General features: G+C 40.8%; 1 protein-coding gene across 2 annotated transcripts in view; it reads left to right on the forward strand.

Moving 5' to 3' along the window:
- Positions 1–23,689, forward strand: part of PRKAR2A (protein kinase cAMP-dependent type II regulatory subunit alpha) — a 71,911-nt gene extending 48,222 nt beyond the window's left edge. For both annotated transcript variants that reach the window (XM_086368084.1, XM_086368085.1), the window contains exons 6-11: positions 2,427–2,580; positions 8,623–8,724; positions 9,766–9,840; positions 16,296–16,361; positions 19,212–19,353; positions 19,817–23,689. In XM_086368084.1, the coding sequence (XP_086224210.1) occupies positions 2,427–2,580; positions 8,623–8,724; positions 9,766–9,840; positions 16,296–16,361; positions 19,212–19,353; positions 19,817–19,950 (673 nt within the window). In that variant the 3' untranslated portion in view covers positions 19,951–23,689. The remainder of the gene's footprint in view (positions 1–2,426; positions 2,581–8,622; positions 8,725–9,765; positions 9,841–16,295; positions 16,362–19,211; positions 19,354–19,816) is intronic.
- Positions 23,690–24,040: the final 351 nt, after the last annotated feature.

Here is a 24,040-nt window from a genome sequence, read left to right on the forward strand (position 1 = left end):
TGTGTTCTCACCTCTTGAGCTATTACTATTGGTATATCTGGGGGACTCCCTCTGACCCCCTCTCAGTCCTGAAAAGAACACTTACCAGAGTTTAGGATCAATAAGATGTTTCTTCACCAGTGTCTTCCATTAGTTATTTTTCATTTTTTCCTTTCAAGTAATTTCACACTTAAGGAATTGTTACACAAATAGTACAAAAAATTCTTAGAAACCTAGGTTCCCGGGTTAATGTTTTACCAGATTAGCTTTGTGTTTGAAAGTAAGTTGCTGGTATAAGCCCTTTTATCTCCAAATACATGTATATATTTCCTAAAATAGGACATTTTCTTACATAAGCAGAGACCAGTTATAAAAATCAGATATTAACATTTTATACAGTACTCTCATCTACTGTGCAGACCTTACTCAATTCTTTCCAGTTGTTTCCCTGATTTTTAAGGGTCTTTTTATCTGTACCAAGTAGCTGTACTAGATTCAACTAGTCCTTTTCCTTATCAAAGCCTTTTGCTCGTTCAGAAAAATGTTCAAGAATGTATTCCTTGGATAACCTTTGGGCCCTTGATACCATGACAAATAGTTCCAATTAGAGTTAGAAAGGAAATGTTTTATTTAAAGAGGAAAGATGATACAAATGATATCATCTTAAAGAGTCTTTTACTTTTATCTGTCATGCTTAGGCTTCCTTCATAGAATTCTATAAGTAGTGGCAGAAAAAATTTTTTAAGTTATATCACCACTTTTTTTGCTTCTTGTGTAACATGTGATACCTAGTGATTTTTATCAGACAAGTGGAGGCTCTTTGTAGGAAATTTAAGGGAAAAAAAACAAGTGAAACAGAGAAGAAAGTAATTTTGCCCTAATTTTATTACCAGAGTATATTCTTTCTTTTTTCCTCCCTTGGCCTTACAGTTAGGTCAGATCCACTACCCCAGATTTGGTTCAGATATCAAGACTGATCATACCATACACACAGACTAAGAGGATATGAAAAGATTGATCATTCTCATAATGAGTGTTTTAAAGGTGAACAGGGTAGGTTCCCAAGAGGTTCAAAAATGACTTAAGACAGCACAGAGAGGTGACTGGCTTGGTATTTCATGGTGTAGAAGGTAGAGCTGAGGTAGAGTACTCTTGTATATGGGCAGGCTCTTGTGTGATTTGGATTTCCCATCAACACTAAATGGGGGGCATCTAGGTTTCCTTATCAACTTTCCCAGATGTGAGACAGAAGAGGAAGAAATACTGGAGTGGTAGGGCTTCAAAGCTGATAACAATCAAACATGTAAAATGTAGTTAACTCTTTATTAAATTTATATATATTGCTTTCATATACATTGACTTCATTTTAAAAATCTGTTTGAAGTGGTTTGCCATAGGATACAATATTATTCTATGTCATCATTTATACTGACTACATAATATGAATATAGACATATATTTGACCTATCTTATTGTTAGGAGATTACATTGTGATTTTTGCTGTTATAAATATTACCTGGTGAGCATCCTTGCAGTTAAATATTTTCCAGTATCTTCTATTATCTCCTTTAGAATACCTAGAAATGAAATTACTGTGTAAAAGGGTCTCTTCAAGGAATTTGTTCTGTTGTTAATTATCTTGGAGAAATTTGGAAATTTACATTTGCTTCAGTGGTATATTGAGAGTGCCTATTTCTCCAAATGCCATCCATTGTGAATGTTTTTCTTTAGCCACTGTTAATGAACAATCAATAGAGAGAAAATTGTATTTTTAAAAAATTTTAATCAATTCTACATCCTAGTTTTCAACAGACTACAAAAGAAAACCCAACCAGTCATTTCGATACTTACAGGAAAAGCATTTGACAAAGTTTAGCACCTTTTCATGGTAAAAACTCAGCAAAATAGGAATAGAAGGGACTTTTATCCAACCCGATTAAATGCATTTATTTTATTTTATTTTATTTATTTTTTTTTTAATGCATTTATTTTAAAAAATCTATAGCTAACCTCATACTTAATGGTGACAGACTGAATGTTTTCCCTTTAAGATGGAGAACCAGAGAAGCATGTCTGCTTTCACCTCTTCATGCAGTATTACACTGCAGGTCCTAGCCGATGCAATAAAGCAAAGAGAAAGAGGGAGTGAGGAAAGAAGAACTGAGGGGAGGGAGGAAGGGCATACAGGTTGGAAAGTAAGAAAAATAAAGCTGTCTTTGTTTGTGGATGACATGATCCTCTAGAAAATGCCAAGTTCACTCATTAGAACTAATGAGTTTAGCAAAGTCACATAATACTAAGTCAAATGCAAAAATCTATTATGTTTCTATATGCTAGCAAAAAAATTTGTTGGAATTCCCCCAATAGCAACATTGTATATCATATGTACCTTCTATTCATATATACCTGCCCATTATAAATGAAATTGTTTCTTATTGTATTTCCAGGGGAACCTATGATATTCTAGTAACAAAAGATAATCAAACCCGCTCTGTTGGTCAGTATGACAACCATGGAAGTTTTGGAGAACTAGCTCTGATGTACAACACCCCGAGAGCTGCTACCATTGTTGCCACTTCAGAAGGCTCCCTTTGGGGACTGGTGAGTTAGAGAAATGGTCCTCCTTGCATAGCATGGTTTTCATCCCCCTTACTTCTGGGTCTCTGTCCTTGGCTGTTGGTTCACGGTATGTTTTATGGCTGATTATCTGAAAGACACTGTGGAAGGTCTTGACCAATGTGTTTTTCCATTTCCCTGAAGTGATTTGTCAACAGACTGCTTATTACAAATTACATGGAAAAGACTGGGTCTTGTGGCCTAGCAGTTGTGTCAGCTCTTACTGCATTTTCTCTTTATGTTTTCATCAGACAAGCAGAGAGAGGAAGGATAACTACAGAAGAGACCAGTCTAGAAAAATGAGTGTCATTGAAAGCTCTGCCAAAAGTGTTTTCCATCTCTAACTATCCTAGGACTAACTTTTCACTAACAGGTGGTGTTTGACCATCTGTTTATTCATTGGTCCATGCCAATAGTCAGTAGATTTAGATGACCAGAAAGGCTGACAGCCGTATTCTGGGAAACAGAACTTTCTCAGAATATCTTAGGCATAGTCTGCTAAGGTCCTGTCCTGTATTATAGATGACCCGCCTTGCATCCTTCAGTATCAAGCCTTCAAAATATATAACTCTCTTCCTTCTTAAAAGAATCATCCTCTTGTTCAAATTCCAGATTTCGTTTTTAAAATGTTCACCTCTATGGTAATTTGTTTCCATTTAAGTCCTGAAATCCCTCACCAGTCCAAGCAGAATTCCTACAAGCAGAATTAAATATATACCTTGAAATTATCAACATATTTCCTCAAATGAAATCACATTTTAAAGACATACTAAAGCACTTTATTGTGCTATACTAGTGCAGAATTAAGAATGCTCCTGAGCAGGACCTCCCTGGAAGTCCACTGGTTAGAACTCCTTGCTTCCACAGCAGGGACTCAGGTTTGATTCCTAGTTCCCACAGTGAACTAGGATCCTGAATGTGGTGTGGTACAGCCACAAAAAAAAAAAAAAAAAAGATTGGTCCTGAGGGATGAGTAATAAACTGGCTTAAGGAAAATACATCACATACCTGGGAACCCAGTGCTTAAAATACTCAACATAGATCAAGAAATAATGGGGGAAAATAAACTCAGTTTTAAAATATGTTGATGACAACTTCTAGTCCAGGCCAAGACAGAATAGCCCCATTCCTCCCTAGTCTTCCCTGTTAAAGCTAGAAAACTCTGGGTATCATACAACAGGTGAACATAGGCGACCCTGAGAGAGGGAAGCGAGAAGGTGGACTGGTGAGGGATTTCAGGACTTAAGGACGGATATGACAGTGAGTTCCCCAGGTTTTCATACTAATTGCCATGTATCCCAGCATTTTTCAAGAACTGAAAGAAAAGAACTGTCAACTGAAAATTCTATACCTTGTGAGAATATCCTTCAGAAATTAAGTTTCCTTCAGAAACTTTGTCACCAGCAGGCCTACCTTGAAAGAATGACTAAAGGAAGTTCTGTAAACAGAAAGGAAGTGATAAGAGGAGATTTGGAATATCAAGAATGAAGAAAGGACAACCAAAAGAGTAAACATATGGATAGACATAAAAGTCTATCCTCCTTTTTAGTTTTCTAAAATAGGTTAGATGCTTGAAGCAAAGTTATAACATTGTCTTATGTGATTTTCACTGTATGTAGAGGAAATATTTCAAAGGGTCCTAATCACTGCAGATGGTGACTGCAGCCATGAAATTAAAAGATGCTTACTCCTTGGAAGAAAAGTTATAACCAACCTAGATAGCATATTCAAAAGCAGAGACATTACTTTGCCAACAAAGGTCCGTCTAGTCAAGGCTATGATTTTTCCAGTGGTCATGTATGGATGTGAGAGTTGGACTGTGAAGAAGGCTGAGTGCCGAAGAATTGATGCTTTTGAACTGTGGTGTTGGAGAAGACTCTTGAGAGTCCCTTGGAGTGCATGGAGATCCAACCAGTCCATTCTGAAGGAGATCAGCCCTGGGATTTCTTTGGAAGGAATGATGCTACAGCTGAAACTCCAGTACTTTGGCCACCTCATGTGAAGAGCTGACTCATTGGAAAAGACTCTGATGCTGGGAGGGATTGGGGGCAGGAGGAGAAGGGGACGACAGAGGTTGAGATGGCTGGATGGCATTACTGACTTGATGGACTTGAGTTTGAGTGAACTCTGGGAGTTGGTGATGGACAGGGAGGCCTGGCGTGCTGCGATTCACGGGGTCGCAAAGAGTCGGACATGACTGAGCGACTGAACTGAACTGAAATGAAAGTTAAGCTTCTACACTTTACTCACATTTCTAAAATGTTGACACCAGTAGACCATGGTAAGTTACATATGTAAATATAATACCTAGAGTAACCGCTAAATTAACCTGTGCGAAGAGATATACTCAAAAGCTGTACAAATCAAAAGGAATTCTAAAAAGTAATTCAGGTAACCTACGGAAAGGCAAGAAAAGTGAAATAGAAGAACAGAAAAGAGAGGGGAGAACAGAAAACATTGAATAAAATGGTAGATGTCGACCCTAGCATATGATTTGTTACTATAGATGATCTAAATATGCCAATTAAATGACAGACTGGTAGAATGGATTATCTTAAATGACCCAACAATATGCTATTAATAAGAAACTCACTCAAATATAATAATATAGGTAGGTTGAAAGTAAAAGGACAGTAATAGATATACTCTATGCAAACATTAACCAGAAGAAGTCAGGAGAAATTAAATTAGTATCAGATAAGTAGATTTCATGGCAGAGAAAATTACCAGAAGCAACAAACTCTAACCCTATAATTTTCATAATAATGAAGGAGTTAATCTACCAAGAAGACATAGAAGCCCTAAAGCTGTGTATACCAAACAACAGAGCTTCAGAATATGTAAAGCTAATACTGATAGACCGAAAGAAAAACTAGATAAATCCACAACTGTATTACATGCAGACTTCAACACCCCTTTCTCAACAATCAATAAAATAACTAGAAAGAAAATCAGGAAGGTTATAGGATTTAGCACCACCATCAACCAAAAGGGTCTAATTGAAACTTAGAGGACACGTCACATAACAGCAGAGAATACACATTCTTTTCAAGCGTGTGAATGTTTACTGAGATAAACTACATATATCCTGGGATATAAAAAGTTAGCAAATTCAAAAGAACTGTTCTGTAACCACAGTGGGATGAAACCAGAAATCAGTAACAGAAAGATAACAGGAAAATCTCCAAACACTTGGAAATTAACCCATTCCTAAGTAATCTGAAAGTCTCAATAGAAATTTATTAAAACTGAACTGTGAAACTGCTTGCCTTCTGGTTGGGATATGAGAATTAAACAGAAGGACACGAGACAAGCCATTCCCTTAGTGCCTGGCATATGTTGGGTGCTACCAAGTGGGGACACCCGCGCCCCTTGGTTGTGGGGCTTCTCCCCACCCCTCTCTTCCTGAAGCTCCCTCTCCTAAGATCCCTGCTCTGCCTTTCTAGTTCCTCGCCTTATCCTGTGCAGACTTTCTTCCTGTTCCTGCTATCTTAAGTGAGATTCATCTCCCTGCTGCCTTAAGTGATCTTTTTAGATGTCTTTTTCTCCTGCTTTACAGTCCAAGCCCTTCCAACGCTGCAGTACTTCCTTCAGGAGAGTGCCCCCAGAGTGTCCTCCACAGTGTGACTTCTCACTTGTGCCTCCCAAGGTCTTGGAAATGCCTTCTGAGGCTAAAGCAGGGAGGACCTGGTGTTGCCACTGAGTTTCTCAGATTGGATTCCGTACTGCTCAGATGGCAAAGCATCTGCCTACAAGGCGGAAGACCTGGGTTCAATCCCTGGGTCAGGAAGATCCCCTGGAGAAGGAAATGGCACCCTACTCCAGTACTCTTGCCTGGAAAATCCCATGGGCAGAGGAACCTGGTAGGCTATAGTCCATGGGGTTGCAAATAGTCGGACACAACTGAGCGACTTCACTTTCTTTTACTAGGGGCAACTGCTACACTTAGTCTCTTCCCTCTTTGTCTTGCTTGCATGAAAGTCAGTAGAATCTTTCTCAGGGAACTTCTGCAGTCAAAGGAAAGGGTGGCATTCTTTTTCTCTTTTGAACTTCAAGGCTGTTTGCTGAGGGGGCTACCATTTCACAGTAGGAGTTTCCTCTTCACAGCTCCATTGGAAGCTCCCTGAAAGCTGGGGTGGTGCTTTTTTATACCCTCCACAGTCACAGGAGCTGGACTTGTTCAGCATGGAAGCTCTGGGAAGTGTAAAAGCATACACAGAAAGATTGGAACACAGATAAGTCACTCTAAGAGATAGCAGTTGTTTTCTCTTTAGCTGGAAATACAGTTCATTGCTACAATTGTGGTAATCTTTGTTATGTTATCGGTGGCTCAGATGGCTAAGAATCTGCCTGCAGTGCAGGAGACCCAGGTTTGACCCCTGAGTTGGGAAGATCCCCTGGAGAAAGGAATGGCTACCCACTCCAGTATTCTTGCCTGGAAAATCCCATAAACAGGGGAGCCTGACAGGCTGTGGTCCATGGGGTCTCAAAGAGGCAGACACCACTGAGCGACTAACACTTTCACTTTGTAACATTATAAATGGATTTAGAAATACTAGTTTTTTTGACAATGTCTACTCAAACATAAGGAAGGGAACTTCATAACTCCCATTGTCTCAATCTTGAGTGTTCTCTTTCCACAGCACCCTTGGCCTCGATTGGCCCAGAAAACACATGGAAACTGAAGTCTAAAGATAATGGAGTGATACTCCAAAGTACAACAGTAACATTTTAAATGATATTAATACATCTCCAGCCTTGGACTTCAAAAAAGTAGTGGCGAGTGGTGCAGCCCATTAGAGCAATCAGGGATTGCATGGCTTTTTGCAAGCAGATGGATCGAAAAGAAAAGAGAGGCAGAATCTGGCTTAATGCCAGAGGGCAGACATCATTTGTACGTCAGTTTAGGAAGGGAGGGTAGGAGTCTGCCACGTTTTACACTAGGAGCACAGGGCACAGGAGGTGACTTCTGTAGATGGAACTTGGCATGGGAGTGGACCAGGGAACTCTGATGGTGTATGAGCCAGTGAAATCGATTTAGACATCTCTTCGCAGTTGTCTTCTATGTGTTTCCTCCACCCAGCTCCCACCCCATCATCAAGAATACTAAAATAGCAAACCTACACCTAAATTTGCCCTTACCCCCTTACTGTTTTTCATTCTTTCAGCCTTTAGGATGTCATTAGTATACTTTCAAAAAAAAAAATTTCTATTCCTGAGAGCCCAAGGTAGAAGAAAGGTGCAATTAACTCAGGTATAAAAACTGCCTAACCTTGTAGGAGCCTAAGCAATTAACATTCTCCTGGCTCATGTCCCTCCCCATACACGCATACATGTATTGGAGAAGTACCTGACCATAACTCTGGTTAGCTGTCTCAAGTTTGAATCCCTGACTTGCTGGGGTCAAGATATGTTTCACATGCCTGCCTTCCATCTTGAGTTTCCTACTTTCTCTCTCCATTAATTTATAAAACCTCCCCTTCGGATACCGGACAAATTTATATTTTTGCAACAAAATTTTCCTTGATCACTCCAGGCTATTGTGAATTCACTCTCTCCTCAGAATTCTTAAGGGACTCACTTTGTCTGTATAGTTCATTTAGCAAATTTCATATGCAGTCTTGAACTGTGGTTTTTTTAATTCCTATAAATTTTGTATTACTTCCCCATTGAGATTATAAAGTCCTTGAGGGCAAGAACCATCTTACTGTCTTATCTCCTTTTTTTGAAGGTGTATCTTTTCACCTTGAACAGTGACTGTGAGCTTTTTCAATTTTTTATTTTATTTATGACCTATAGGTGGCACTCATTGAGTACTTGACAGCAAGTGACAACATGAGACATCTGTCTTGTCCAGGCTACAGATCTTTTTCTTCCAGTGATGACTCAAATTGAAGTATCATTAAACACTCAGTTGATCCAGTACCTTCCAAAGACCTCTAATCTTTGCTGTGGCATAGTTTTAATTAAATGACAGATGCTGTCTTACACGGGCACTCACCAGAATTTTCATATTCTTTCTTACAGGACCGTGTGACATTTAGAAGAATCATAGTGAAAAACAATGCAAAAAAGAGGAAGATGTTTGAATCATTTATTGAATCTGTGCCGCTTCTTAAATCACTAGAGGTAAAGCCTATTTTAACATGAGTCTGTATATGGGAACTTAAGAAAAGCTGTTAAAACAATTCTCTTGTTAGGTTTCTTTTTTTTTTTTTTTTTTGAGGTGGCCAAAGTACTGGAGTTGCAGCTTTATTTTATTTTTTAACTTTACAATATTGTATTGGTTTTGCCATATATCAACATGAATCCACCACAGGTATACACGTGTTCCCCATCCTGAACCCTCCTCCCTCCCCGTACCATCCCTCTGGGTCGTCCCAGTGCACCAGCCCCAAGCATCCAGTATCGTGCATTGAACCTGGACTGGCAACTCGTTTCATATATGATATTATACATGTTTCAATGCCATTCTCCCAAATCATCCCACCCTCTCCCTCTCCCACAGAGTCCAAAAGACTGTTCTATACATCAGTGTCTCTTTTGCTGTCTCGTATACAGGGTTATTGTTACCATCTTTCTAAATTCCATATATATGCGTTAGTATACTGTATTGGTGTTTTTCTTTCTGGCTTACTTCGCTCTGTATAATAGGCTCCAGTTTCATCAACCTCATTAGAATTGACTCAAATGTATTCTTTTTAATGGCTGAGCAATACTCCATTGTGTATATGTACCACAGCTTTCTTATCCATTCATCTGCTGATGGACATCTAGGTTGCTTCCATGTCCTGGCTATTGTAAACAGTGCTGCGATGAACGTTGGGTACACGTGTCTCTTTCCCTCTGGTTTCCTCAGTGTGTATGCCCAGCAGTGGGATTGCTGGGTCATAAGGCAGTTCTGTTTCCAGTTTTTTAAGGAATCTCCACACTGTTCTCCATAGTGGCTGTACTAGTTTGCATTCCCACCAACAGTGAAAGAGGATTCCCTTTTCTCCACACCTTCTTCAGCATTTATTGCTTGTAGACTTTTGGATCGCAGCCATTCTGACTGGCGTGAAATGGTAATTCATACTATTCTAGCCCATTTCAATGTTGTATGGATACTGTCAGTATTTGTGACTTTTATTGAAGGTCTTTTCCTTAGAATTTGTGTGTTCATTGTTTCAGGTGTCAGAACGAATGAAGATCGTGGATGTAATAGGAGAAAAGGTCTATAAGGATGGAGAGCGCATAATCACTCAGGTGAGTGGGGACCTCGGGCAGCTCCTTTCTTGGAAGTCACCTCCTGTAGAACTAGTGTGTCATTTGCCACTCATCCTGGGGAACTCACGCTGCGAGGTACTCAGGCACACTTCCTGCAGAATCTTCTGAAGCCCATCGATGTTCACCTCTGGCCTCTGTTCACCTTTCCTAGGCTTCTGGTTTTGTTCTTTTGGATATTGCTTTCTTTTAACCCTGAGTAAGCCTCTTTCATCACTGTTAAAACCTGGAGGTCAGAGGGTTGTGTATTTTCTCTCTCTGTTTGGCCCAGAGTGTCTCTTAGCTAACCCAATACACAGCAGGCTTCAGTGACTGACCAGGTGTGTACGGTGCCTTTAGTGTTTCCGTTGTGTTTCCTTTGTTACTTCAGGTACTGTAAGGATCGCCACACAGTGGACTTGAACATTATGATGAGTGCTGTGTAATAATTTTTCTTATCTACTGTGTTTGCTTTTTAAATTATATGTAAAAGGTATTATAGATTTTTCAAATCTATAATTTTATATTTCCGTTTCTATATTATAAACTTCTCTGTGAGTGGTTCTGGCAAGATCATTGGGAAGGGGACTTGCCTGGCAGTCCGGTGGTTAGGACTCCATGCTTCGACTGCAAGAGTCATGAGTTAAATCCCTGGTCAGGCTGGGAGCTAAGATCTCACAAGCCACACACTGAAGCCAAAAAAATTTTTTTAATTAAAAGAACAAAAGGAGCACTGGGGAGATATCTGGTTAGTCTGGGTTGAGGAATGTGCTCTCCTTGAACCTACTTGGGGCTAGAAGGAAGACTCAGAGTGAACAAACCTAAATCCCCAAACCACCCCTGGGGCCTGGAGGTGGAGTTGACCCAACCAGTGCCACAGAAATTAATCAGACTGATGGCAGAAGGAGAGAGAGATGCTCCCAGAGAAAAAGGACTAACGAATAAATGGTGTCTAAGTGGCATCTCCAAATGCCTTTGTTTTCCAGATAGCCCCACTGTTAATAATTCCTTTAATTAGAAGTTGGTTTGATTCAGTAAGTATTTGTTAAGATAGACAAGTAGGACCAGATTTAAGTGCTATAATGAGAGAGGAAAGAATGACAATGAGAATGTAGAAAAGGAAGTATTCCATATGGTTTCAAAGAGGAACCAACCTTTGAACTAAGCTGAAAGAACAAGTGCATTTTCAGCATTTGAGGTCAGGGAAAGATCTTCCAGGGCAAGAGAACAGTGTAAGCAAAGGCCGTGGGTGTGAGCTTTGTTCCAGGCCAGGTGCCCTGGTATGGGAAGAACGTGCAGCTGAATTGCCAAGATGGAATGTGTTGACTGGCCGCATTTGTTTCTGAACCTGCAGCGCTTTAATTTACCCCCATAGAACTTCTACTTTGTCCTGAAAGCCCCAGGCCTTCAGGAGGTATATCAAGAGGTATAAAAACCCACAGTGTCTTCTGGGATATGTGTGTTCTTGAAGTTAGGAGTGCTAGGTGGTGGTGCAGAATGGACACAAATTAAGATGATACCCACCTTATAGACCCCTTTTGGCAGTGTCTCTTGACCAAGACTTCTCTAAGGACCAGCAGTATTAGCATTATATCAGAATGTTAGAAATTGTTAGGAATTATGGTTCCTGGGCCCCACCCCAGACCAACTGCAAAAACCATACTTGATGTTGTTTTGTTTGTCTGCTTGTTTGTTTGGTCAGCTTTGTTACCCTGTATTTGACATACAATAAAATTACCAAGTTTAAGTATACAATTTGAGAGTTTTATAACCACCCCTGTAATCATAGTGTAGAGCTTTTCTAATCACCTCAGAAAGCTGCTTGTTTGTATTTTAAGTAAATCCTCTCACCCACCCCCTTATTCCTGAAAACCACTGATCTGCTTTCTATCGCTTTAGAAATTCCTTTTCTATAATTTCACACAAATGAAACCATGTAATGTGTAGTTTTTTCATGTCTGACTTATTTCTCTTAGCATAATGTTTTTGAGGTTTGTCTATGTTGTATGTTTCAGAGGATTATTCCTTTTTGTTGGAGAATAGTATTCCATTATACAGATGTACCATAACTTGTCTTTCCACTCAGCAGTTGAGAGCCATTTGGGGTCTTTCCAAATTTTGGCAGTTATGAATAAAGCTGCAATAAGCATTCACATGCAAGTCTTTACATGGATATATGCTTTTATGGAATTGCTGAGTCACATGGTAAATATTTGTTTCACAGGTTGCCAAAATGTTTTTTAAGATGTCTGCACCACTGTGCATTCCCCCAGCAGTGTTCACGAGTTCCACCTGCTGTGCATCCACATCAGCACTTAGTACCAGGTCTTTAGTGTTAGCCATCCTAGAGTGAATATCTCATTCTGGTTTTATTTTACATCTACCTAATGTCTAATGATGGTGAGCATCTTTTCCTGTGATTGCTTTTCATCCATATGTTTTCTTTGGAGAAGTACACCTTTTGCCCTATTTTAAATTCGGTCATTCGGCTTCTTAATATATTGAGTTGTAAGAATTCTTAAAAAAAGATTCATTGATTGATTCATGGCTGTGCTGGGTCTTCATTGCTGCACACAGCCCTTCTGCTGTTGCGGAGGCCACTTTCTGGTTGTGGTGCCCTGGCTTCTCATCGCAGTGGTTCCTCTCATTGCGGAGCACTGGCTCTGGATCACTGGCTCGGTAGTTGTGGCCCATGGGCTTGGTCGCAACTTGTGGGATTCCCTGACCAGGGATTGAACCTGTGTCCCCTGCATTGGCAAGTGAATTTTTTACCACTGAGCCACCAAGGAATCCCCTGAGTTGTAAGAATTCTTTATGTACTCTGAGAACAAATCCTTTACCAGGCAAATGATTTGTAAATATTAATCCCAGAATGTGGCTGTGAGGCTTGTCTCTTCATTTTATTAGTAATACATTTTATTAGTAATACCTTAAAAAGCAAAAGTTTTAAATTTTGACAAGTCCAGTTTGTCATTTTTTTCATCTTGTAATTCACTCTGTTTATGTCCTACTTAAAAAAAAAAGTTTGCATAATCAATAAGATTTTCTCTTATTTAACTTCTAGGCAAGTACTGTTCAGTAGAAATATTATGTGAGCCACAAACAATTTAAAATATTTTAGCAGCCAATTTAAAAAAAAACAGGTGAACTTTAATTTTAATAGGGTATTTTAACCTACTATATCTAAAATATTACATTTCAACATCTAAGTGATATAACAATTTAATAATGAGATATTTTACATTTGGAGGATATTCAGTCTTTAAAATTCAACATATATTTTACACTTAGAGCACCTATGAATTTATACAAGCCACAGTTCAGGTGCCCAGTAGTGACATGTGACTAGTGGCTCCTAAACTGAACCATACAATTCTAGTCTCCTAGTTTAGATCTTACATTTAGATCTGTGATCCATTTTGAATTAATTACAAGATAGAGAAGATTAGAGCTTTTCGTATGGCTGTCCGCTTACTTCAGCACCATTTTCCTATTCCACTGCCTGGACACTTGGAATGAGAATCAGTCACCCATGTATGTTTGGGTCTATGTCTGGTCTCTTTTGTTCCACTGATCTATGCCTGTCTCTCAGTTAATGCTGTGTTGTCTTGATTACAATAGCTTTATATAGTAAATCTTTCAATCAGATAGTTTAAAGCCCTCCAAATTTTTTGTTCTTTTTCTTAATTATTTTGTCTGTGCATTTCTGTATACATTTTACAACCAGCTTATCAACTTCTACCAAAAAAACCTGCTGAGCTTTTTTATTGGGATTACATAAGTTGAATCTATAGATAAGTTCGGGGAGTAGTTGACATCTTAATAGTGAGCCTTTTGGGACAGTCTCAGCCTATTGAAAGTGATGCTGTTGGCTAGGAATGCCTGGGGTACTCATCTTTGCCCGTACTGTTAATACTTGCGGTGAGCCTTCACAAAACATTTACCCTGGCAGAGCCAACGCCATAGCTGGACCAGCCCTTCTGGTTCTTATTATGATTGCAGGATGCACCTTGAGCAACAACCATCTGGGAACTTTGAAAAAACAAGGTTTATTACTCACAGGTCCTGAGGGGCAGGCCCAGAGCTGCACAGTGAGTTCACAGGGGAAAGTCCATTCATGCGCATGTACTGACCTGGAGTTGCCTTTACTGGGATGACGGTGCTTGTGGTGCCCAGGGTTTTTCGGGTTTACTCATTACTGGTATACCTCAGACAGAAGAGTATCTTCCCTGGTGGCTCAGACAGTAAAGAGTGTGCAATGCGGGAGACCTGGGTTCAATCCCTGGGTTGGGAAGATCCTCTGGAGAAGAAAACAACAACGCACTCCAGTATTCTTGCCTGGAAAATCCCATGGACAGAGGAACCTGGCGGGCTACCGTCCATGGGGTCACAAAGAATCAGACACGCCTGAGCGACTAACACATACACACAAACAAAAGAGTAGGAATTTGGGCACAAGAATGTAAAAATGGGGTCACTCAGGCAGTTTTCATTTGTTCTAGGGGTGGTTACACAGGTGTGACAACCATCTGGGAACTTTGTAAGTGTAAAAATTCTGGGAAGTGTAAAAATTCATCAAGCTGCAACATTGAAATGAGCACTTTAAATTATGATTGTTATATATCTTTCTAAACAAAGGGCTCAGACACTGCCCTTTACCACTTCTCACTTCTCCAGTTCTCTACCGCTCACTACTCTCGTCTTGGTCACCAGAGTGTTCCATACATTTGACTATTACTCTTGACCTCCTGGCAGCACTGAACACTGGTAATCACATCTTCCTTTATGAAACTCCCTTCTTGGACCTAGAAATGATTTTCCCTCTTGGTGGCCCTGAGTCTGGCTCCTCTTTAGTCTCCTTCATGGCTTCCCATCTTTCATCAACTTATATCCTAAAGCTATTTGTATTACACGAATAGAACTTATTGGTGATTTGGTTCTGCTGCATGTAGGGTCAATTCAGTTACTCAGTCTTGTGTCTGACTCTTTGCAACCCTGTAGCCTGCAGCATGCGAGGCTTCCCTGTCTATCACCAGCTTCTGGAGTTTGCAAAAACTCACATCCATCAAATCGGTGATTACATCCAACAATCTTGTCCTTAGTCGTCCCCTTCTCCTCCTGCCTTCAGTCTTTTCCAGCATCAGGGTCTTTTCCAAGGAGTCAGTTCTTCCCATCAGGTGGCCAAAATATTGGAGCCTCAGCTTCAGCATCAGTCCTCCCAATGAATATTCAGGACTGATTTCCTTTAGGATGGACTGGTTTGATCTATCAAACCAAAGGATGGTTTAATCTATCTACCAAAGGACGCAGGGTACCTACCCAACATAGCAACACAGAAATCCACAGACAGCCCCTTATAAGGCTATGGAGCAGTGGTTATTATGTGGTAACCTAGGACTAGACTAACTCAGGAATGTCAGCCTCAGCTGTGTGTGGTCCCTGTGTGATGCATGAAGGACATGAAGTCTTATGAAGACATACAACCTGTCACATGGAATGAGAGCGCATGATTAGTATTGGATTATTCAATGTAGATGGTCTTTGCTTCAGAAGTTAAGTGAGAAGTCAGAGACTGATGTGTGCCTGAGAGCCTCCTCTTCCATATCTGCTTGCCTACCTCTCACCTCCTTCCAGGCTTTGCTCGCATCTCAGCTTCTTACTGAGGTGCTCCTGTATGCTATATAACATCTCTTCCCTCACCACTCCAGATCCCACATTCCCTGCTCTACTTTTTTCCTATGGCCCTTATTGCCTTCCAGTACAGCAGCATAATTTACTGATTCATTATGTTGGTCATTTACAGTTTGTTTACTCTACCAGACTGTAATTTCCACAAGGGTAGGGATATTGTTTATCCACTGATTTATCTCTCATGCCTGGCACATAATAATTACTTGTTGAATTACCTGAATAACTGGTTCAGCTAAGTGGTTTAACATCAAAACAAGCAAAGCAAAGCCTGAGGCTTGTAAGAGTGACATCAGTCCCCGTGAAGACACCTGCCTCACCAAGGCGGTGCTTTCTCCAGCTCCACGCTGTCCTCTGGAGGGCTGTATTTGATGGTGGAGATCATCGCTGGGCTTCATGACCCAGGGTTAGCCAGGAGTCACCTTGATACTGCCTGCAGCCGACTTGGCTACTTACCCCTTATCATAGGTCTCGTTAGCTGACCAACATGCGCTGTAAGAATGTGATCTGTGCAGTTGCCAGCCTGAGTATATTCACGGAGACAGATGGGAATATTCCATGTTAGGAAGGAGAGATGTTTGTCAGTCGTAGTTGGACTGACATCCCTGGTGATCAGGATCCTCCTGTTTTTGTTCTGAATTGTTAGTCATCAATTGGTTTGTAGGTTTGGAAAATAATAAAATTGGAACTCAGGCTATGTGAAGATTGTCTATTTCTGTGTCCCTCAGTACATATGTATGGCTCTGACCTCACCTCCTCTCCCTTTTCAGGGTGAAAAGGCTGATAGCTTTTACATTATAGAGTCTGGTGAAGTGAGCATCTTGATCAAAAGCAAGGTGAGTTTATGTGTGATGATGTGGGTTGTTCCAGGGGAGATCCAGATGCCAGGTATATGCACAGAATGTAACTGTTTACTTTAATAGTGTGAAGTGTATTTCATGTGCCAGAATCATAATTGTTACGTGAGATATGTGACTGACAGAGACCAGGGTTTAAGCCCTTTCATTGATAAATATTTAGTATATATATCTTTTTTGTTGCTTTTACCTCTGTTATGTAATTAAGGATATGAGAAGTAGTGACCTATAAATCAATAAGAAAAAGGGTAAGTACCCTAATAGAAAATTGGAAGATTATTGAATATATAACAAAGAATACATTGTGAGTGTTGGTTATGAAAAAGCTTCCTTTTTAGCATGCTAGGAAGGGAGTCTCTAGGGCAGTTATTATTGTGGCCATTTAATGGATAGGGAGACCCAGGAAACACAATGACCTATAGGTGGAAAGAGTCATTCTTACAATAAATTCATCATCATTAGATATTGTTTCAGTTTTTTTTTTTTCCTTTCAGCACTGTCTTTTTTTTGTTTTGTTTTTAAATTTTATTTTATTTTTAAACTTTACAATATTGTATTAGTTTTGCCAAATATCGAAATGAATCCGCCATAGGTATACCTGTGTTCCCCATCCTGAACCCTCCTCCCTCCTCCCTCCCCATACCCTCCCTCTGGGTCGTCCCAGTGCACCAGCCCCAAGCATCCAGTATCGTGCATCGAACCTGGACTGGCGACTCGTTTCATACATGATACTATACATGTTTCAATGCCATTCTCCCAAATTTCCCCACCCTCTCCCTCTCCCACAGAGTCCATAAGACTGATCTATATATCAGTGTCTCTTTTGCTGTCTCGTACACAGGGTTATTGTTACCATCCTTCTAAATTCCATATATATGTGTCAGTATACTGTATTGGTGTTTTTCTTTCTGGCTTACTTCACTCTGTATAAAAGGTTCCAGTTTCATCCACCTCATTAGAACTGATTCAAATGTATTCTTTTTAATGGCTGAGTAATACTCCATTGTGTATATGTACCACAGCTTTCTTATCCATTCATCTGCTGATGGACATCTAGGTTGCTTCCATGTCCTGGCTATTATAAACAGTGCTGCGATGAACATTGGGGTACACATGTCTCTTTTCCCTTCTGGTTTCCTCAGTGTGTATGCCCAGCAGTGGGATTGCTGGATCAAAATACTGACTTACTATATGATACTAAATCAACTTAGTGTGAAACCTTTTACAGAATATTTTTTGTAAGTTAAGTGTGGAGAAAGAGGACTTCCCCAGTAACTCAGTGGTAAAGAATCTGCTGGCCACTGCAAGAGATGCGGGTTGGATCCCTGGATCAGGAAGATCCCCTGGAGAAGGAAATGGCAACCCAGTCCAGTATTCTTGCCTGAAAAATCCTATAGACAGAGGAGCTTGGCAGGCTGCAGTCCATGGGGTCGCAGAGAGTCAGACACGACTGAGCAACTAAACAGCAACAATAGAGAAAGAAAAATAAGATTACTGCCATAAGATGGCTTGATTCCTAATTAAAATTTTTTACTTATAGTTTTTGGACTACTGATATATGTTCGTACATTTCTTGTATTTATTGACACCTATTGATCACAGCATAGTATTGTGTTTGTAGGTCCAACAGCATTGTGGCACTGGATTGGGAAAGAAGGGGAGCTTGTCAGAGATTCGGTCTTGTTCTCTGCCCAGACCTACTGAATCAGAACCTGCATTATATCAAAACCTACAGGGGGCTGGTGTTCACAATACAGTGGGATAAGTGCTCCTCTAGAGAAAGGACTAGGCGGACATGAGCATGTCTGCAGTCCCAGAGAATACGACAGACACTGGAGAGCATTGGCTCGGAAGGGGTAGATCAGCTTCAGAGCAAACAGGTCAGGGCAGAAGTGTGGAAGGAGGGAAAATCAAACCATGTAAGTGAGCATGGTGCTTTTATTTATTTTGCTAAATTAACCTTCAAAAAATTATTTATCTGCCCCTGCCATAAAGTGGCTCTTACAGGTTGAAACTAATTCTTACTAATAAGTATTTTTTTCATTTAAACAAGTTATTGCTTAGCTTAGCAGATAGATTTGTTAAAAAAAAAAAAAACTAGATAGTAAGTAAAATATAGTACATTATTCTCAGTAATTCAAAAAGCACAAAATATAACCTGTTTGATTTCTTAAACTATTGTTTTAAAATTCAAACTACTATAAAAAGTTTTTAGTTACTTAACTCTTCTAAACAAATGTAGTGGGACTACTGGTTTAAGATGCAGACAGCACATAAACATGAAACTGGTCTCTGTAATGTATTGTCTGAGTCCTGCTGGGCCTTAAGTCAAAAAGAAGTAGCTCTGAATTGTGACTCTAACCAAGAGAAGCATTGGCATTATTTAGGAAGAATTAGCAAAAGACCTTGTCTTTTTCCTTGTGTCTCAGAAGTCAGCATCTACCAAATGGATTGCATTCATATATATATTTAAATGTACATATAATATATTAAATATTCCATACATTTACTATATGTTAAAGTATATTAACATAATATTATATGTTGGTTTATATACTGTATTACATTAATATGTAAATTAGTATATAATATATACTACAATAATATTTATCTATATACACACACACCTCACCTCTTGGTAAAAGCCAGCTCCTTTGGTTAAACCAGGCCCCTGGGAGTAGCCCATGCAGTTTACACAGTGTAGTCAGTCTCTGCAACACGAATCTCTAGGTAATTATGCTAAGTGTACTGAGAAGGGACCACAAGGATGTGCAACTGGACGTGCCTACTTGTGATTCTGGAATCAGGCGTGTTCTCTACCTGTTCTAGACTAAAGTCAACAAGGATGGTGAGAACCAGGAGGTCGAGATTGCGCGCTGCCACAAGGGGCAGTACTTTGGAGAGCTTGCACTGGTCACCAACAAACCCAGAGCTGCTTCGGCTTATGCAGTGGGAGATGTGAAATGCTTAGGTAAGAAAGATGCTTTGTGCGTTATTTATTTATTTTTTCCTAACATGCACTATTTTTTCCCCATCAACACGCCTTGACTTTCTCACATCTAGGCTTGCACAGTTTGTGTGACCAACCAGAAATGGGTGAATGTGTTCTTTTAGCAAACATTCGTGAACGCTGACAATAGCCTGTGAATAAGACAGGCATAGAAGCCCCCAGCCTATGTGGAAAGAGCAGAGATGCGGACTGGTATCCAGGGCTGTTCGGGGACAGAGAGAATGGGTGCTGCTATGCTCCACAAAGTCTCAGTAGCAGGGCTGTGTCCACATAATACCCCGTCTTTTTCAAATGTCCAGTATCCAGTGGTCTGATTCCTCGGACAGGAATGGACATATTTAAGAAAGGTTTACATGAGGGAAGCGACTTTGACTTGCTGGTGTGGAGAACTCATTCTCTCCCTCACCTCTTTCTAACAATACAGTTATGGATGTGCAAGCATTCGAGAGGCTGCTGGGGCCCTGCATGGACATCATGAAGAGGAACATCTCGCACTATGAGGAACAGCTGGTGAAGATGTTTGGCTCCAGCATGGATCTGATCGATCCTGGGCAGTAGGTGTGCCACACCCCAGAGCCTTCTCAGTGTGACACCAGAAACTTCCGGTCAGCCACAGAACACAAACAGAAGACATGACAGAACCGTTCCTGCCGTTGCCACCGCCGCTGCCATTGCCATGGCCGTGGGCACTTAGAAAACCTGAAAGTCAGCACTAAAGGATGGGAGAGGTTCAACCCACACCTCCACTTTGCTTCTGAAAGTCCATTGTTAGACCACTCGTCACGATCACTCCAACCCAGTCTTCACATCTTTGGTTCCAAATGGCATGTCTCTCCAACAATTTAAGTGCCTGATACAAAGTCCAAAGTGTAAACATCTTCCTTTCCTCTCTTGCTGCTACTATGGCTTTTGAAAGTTACCACAGGTTGGCACAAACCTGTGGTGTAACTGTAGACACCTTCCTCCAACCTCTCTCAAGGAGGGACATGTTGTAGCCTTCTGTCTCCTCATCTGTCTTTGGAGAAAGTCCACATTTGTTCACAATTGTAGCCTTTTTGATTGTACCGTTTAAAGTGGTGGCAAATGTGATGGAGGTCTGTGGGCCTGTGGCACTGTACTGTCTGCTGACAGTGGCACACAACAGCTGTCCCCCAGTTCTCAGTGATGCTTAGGGAGAGGTCCTGCCCAGGGCCCAGCAGGTCAGCACCCCAGAGCTCACTGATCAGTCATCAGAATCCACGTTAGAGCAGAAAACTGGCGTTTGGCACATTCTTCAGGTAGCAGAGAGCCAGGGAAGGTTTTCTGGGTTGAGGGGTGTGCTTTCTTTTGTTTTAGTACATTTCTTTTCATTTTGTTTAATCTCTGTGCAGTATGCATGAGTGGATTGCTGTCTATCTATAAGGAGCCAGGGTCTGGGGCTGCCATTGCTGTGTCTGACCTAAATATGTTCCTGGGCCACTCCTGCCTGTCTTGTTTCCAGTCGTTTCTACCAGCTGATGGCACTGTGCTGGCAGAGCCCTTCCCTTCTACTCCAGAGTGGTTATGTAGCTTTGCTGTTGAACCATCAATTTTTAAACTCTTTAAAGAAAAAGCAGCTATCTTTATGGAAAAAAAAAATTTTTTTTCCCTCTATTTAGAGAATTCCCCTTGCACATACTCCTTTATATCAGTTTGTCAGCTGACTCAAGCATTTATCCTAAAGATCAACTCTTTTTGTTAGTTTTAAAAAAGTTGATATCGTGTACAATTTCGTAGAATTACGGCAAAGACCTTTCTAATTAAGATGTTGGGATATTTGGGGTTCCAGTTAATCCCACAGGAAAGTAACTTAGCTTTTTTTAACCTTTTGATTATATCAGGTAGAGTTCTGATGAATTATCATAATTAACTAGATATATTTCAGAATGAAATTTTTTTCTTCAGAATGACCTAGAATCAGATGTTACAAGAGATCCTAAGAGCAGTGTGACATTTACCTAAAGATAAATTTGGATGTCATAGCCACGTTTATATTAAATCAAGAGGCCCTTTCTGATATGAATTTTTTAAACTTGTATATCTCAGTGAATCCCTGGGAGATTAACATGCTGGGGCTCAAGTCATCCCTGTTGTAGACAGCGATGGAGCCCATGCAGTCACCATTGCCCTCTTAAACCAGGCTGTCTGCTTTTGCCGCAGACAGTATAGTTGAGAGATATTTAGAGTGGCGGCTCATCATTGCCTTGCTCGGTTCTCCCTTTTCCTTGTTCTCCATGAAGTGAAAGCAGAAAGACTCTCAGTCGGCAGTCTGCGTTGCAGCTCTCAGAATTGGGAAAGGTTGTAACTAATACTCCAAAACCGGCAGCTAGCACCGGGAAAGCCTGTGTGGTTTTTCCCCATGATTTTCCAAGGTTCTTCTTTTGTATGGCATTGCTTTATTATCACATAAATTAAGAAAGCAGACATTGCACTTTAGCAGACAAGAGCCATGCCTGTCTCTCACGCAGGTAACAGGTACATTGGGCTTCAGGAGTGACGCAGAGATCTTGCCCCCAGACTGTGTAAGGACTCTGTGAACACGTGCCCCCTTACACCCCCCACCCTATCCCCGTGCCAGCATTAGTTAGGGCCAGCTGTGAATTCTGAGCCAGTCACTCCTGCAGGCTGCTAGGGATAGGACTTCTCGTCCTGCCCTCTTTCACATCCCAGTTCAGTCTTCCCCTTCATAGGAGCTCTGTGACACCCCCAGCATACTGACGGTTTCTGTTTTACAAAGTAGAGTTCATCAGGTTTAAGTCTTCCTGCTCTAACTGCAGATGGACATATGGATCATCAGTCCAGACCCTCACTGCCTTTAGGGCCCCTTGAGGGTCTGGCTTGAGGAAGGGAGTCAAGGGACCACTGTGAGTGAAAAGGACACAGCTGTTACCAAGGCACCAGGAGCCTGACAGTGTTCCAGTTTTTCCTTACAGCACGGGGAGTCGAAGGCAGCAGACCAAGTTTGACTCTGGACTCTGCTGTCCACACCATGTTGTGCAAGCCCTGTGCTGAGAGCTGAGCCTCACGGGGAGGAGCATCTATTGGGAAGAGATCTTTCTGATCATTGTTTTATATCGTTCTCTTCTAGGATGGGTTAGAGCTTCATGCCCTCCGTTCTGGCTTTGCTATTGATTTTGCATGGTGGAGGTTGTTCCTGAGAGCCTTGAGGTCTAATCTGCAGTATTATTTTTCCCACTGGCCCCACTTTATCACACCCCCCTCACCCTCTTCTTTTGGTTGTATTCTCTGAAGGAAGGTTTCATCTTCCCTGTCCTCTTAATCCTTCATCCTTATATATTAATGTGTTATGTATGAGTGCAGTAGATTCTCAGAAATCCGGGTAGAGCTTTTCTTTGAATGGTTTAATGAGTGAATTCAGCAGCAAAGTGTCAAGAGATGATTCTCCAGCCAGGAGAGGTACTGTTCATCCTCTTACTGCCCAGATTCTCTAGTCACAATGGTCAGTGAGGTGCCACTGGCGCCCAGCAGCCCCTGGACACACAGCATCTCCATGTCCTGTCATAGTGTACAAACAATCCTCTCATTTATGGAAATTAAAAGAGCATTTTTGCACAGAGCAAAAGGAAAAAGACCCATGAATGTCATCTTTTATATTTTGTTTTCAGTTGGCCAATGTTGGAATTTTTGTTCTTGACATGCACTTGTAAACCAATCTCGCCAAGATACAAGTTGTTTTGGCTTTTCACTACAATTACCTCTTGTTCCTCCTGTCTTGACTGCTGACGTTGCTCAATGATTCTAATGTCTATTTTATGGGAAGCAGCCTTCCCGTGGGTTTCCTTTTACACACTGCAGGGCTATCTTTATACTTCAAGGAAAAAAAAAAGGAGAAAACTGTCACCAAACTCATGGGGGATTTGCAGAAAACCATTTAGGCCACCTTGAGTGAAAGGTAGATTCCTCATTGTTTTCCTGAGCTCATTGTAGTAAAAGAAATCTAATTCAGCATTATTGTGCTACCTCAAAGGTAAAAATGTTGTAAGGTCTTTTTGGTCCTGAGTTCTACACATAGTGTTTGAAATGTCTTTCAATTGGAATTATTTTTAAATCACGGGGGAGGATCTTGTTTTAACCTGTTTTACACTTGTATTTTAATCTCTGAAGAATAAGTGATTAGAAAGTAATCAATTCTTGCTCTGTAGTATTGAACATATACTTAAAATCATTGTTTGCCATAAAGAAGGTTGGGTTTTTTAAAAGGAAACTCTAGGGCTCGGCTTTGCTCTTGGTTAATAAAGGCTGACAAATCACGTCTGAATCTTTGGTGCAGCCTTGTGTTCTGTTTTTGTCCTCTCCTTTCAGGACTCTAGGCCATCACAGCATTCATCTGGCAGATGAATTATTGAGATTGGGGTGTGAGCTCTTGAAAATTAGAAAGGAGGGGACTTCCCTTGTGGTTCAGTGGTTAGGACTCTGTGCTTCCACTGCAGGGGGCACGGGTTCAATCCCTGGTCAGGGAACTAAGATCCTGCAGCCAAAAAGGGAGGCAGGTAGAAAGAGAGATTATAGAGAATTGGCTCACACAGCTGTGGAAACAGGCAAGTCCCTAGATATGCAGGGCGAGTTGGCAAGTTGTAGACCTAGAAATGCTGATAGTTCAATTCCAGGC

The sequence above is a fragment of the Bos grunniens genome, chromosome 22 (genome assembly GCF_055505025.1).
Source record: "Bos grunniens cultivar Pamir isolate PY7600 chromosome 22, Bosgru_T2T1.0, whole genome shotgun sequence".
NCBI classification, from domain to species: Eukaryota; Metazoa; Chordata; class Mammalia; order Artiodactyla; family Bovidae; genus Bos; species Bos grunniens.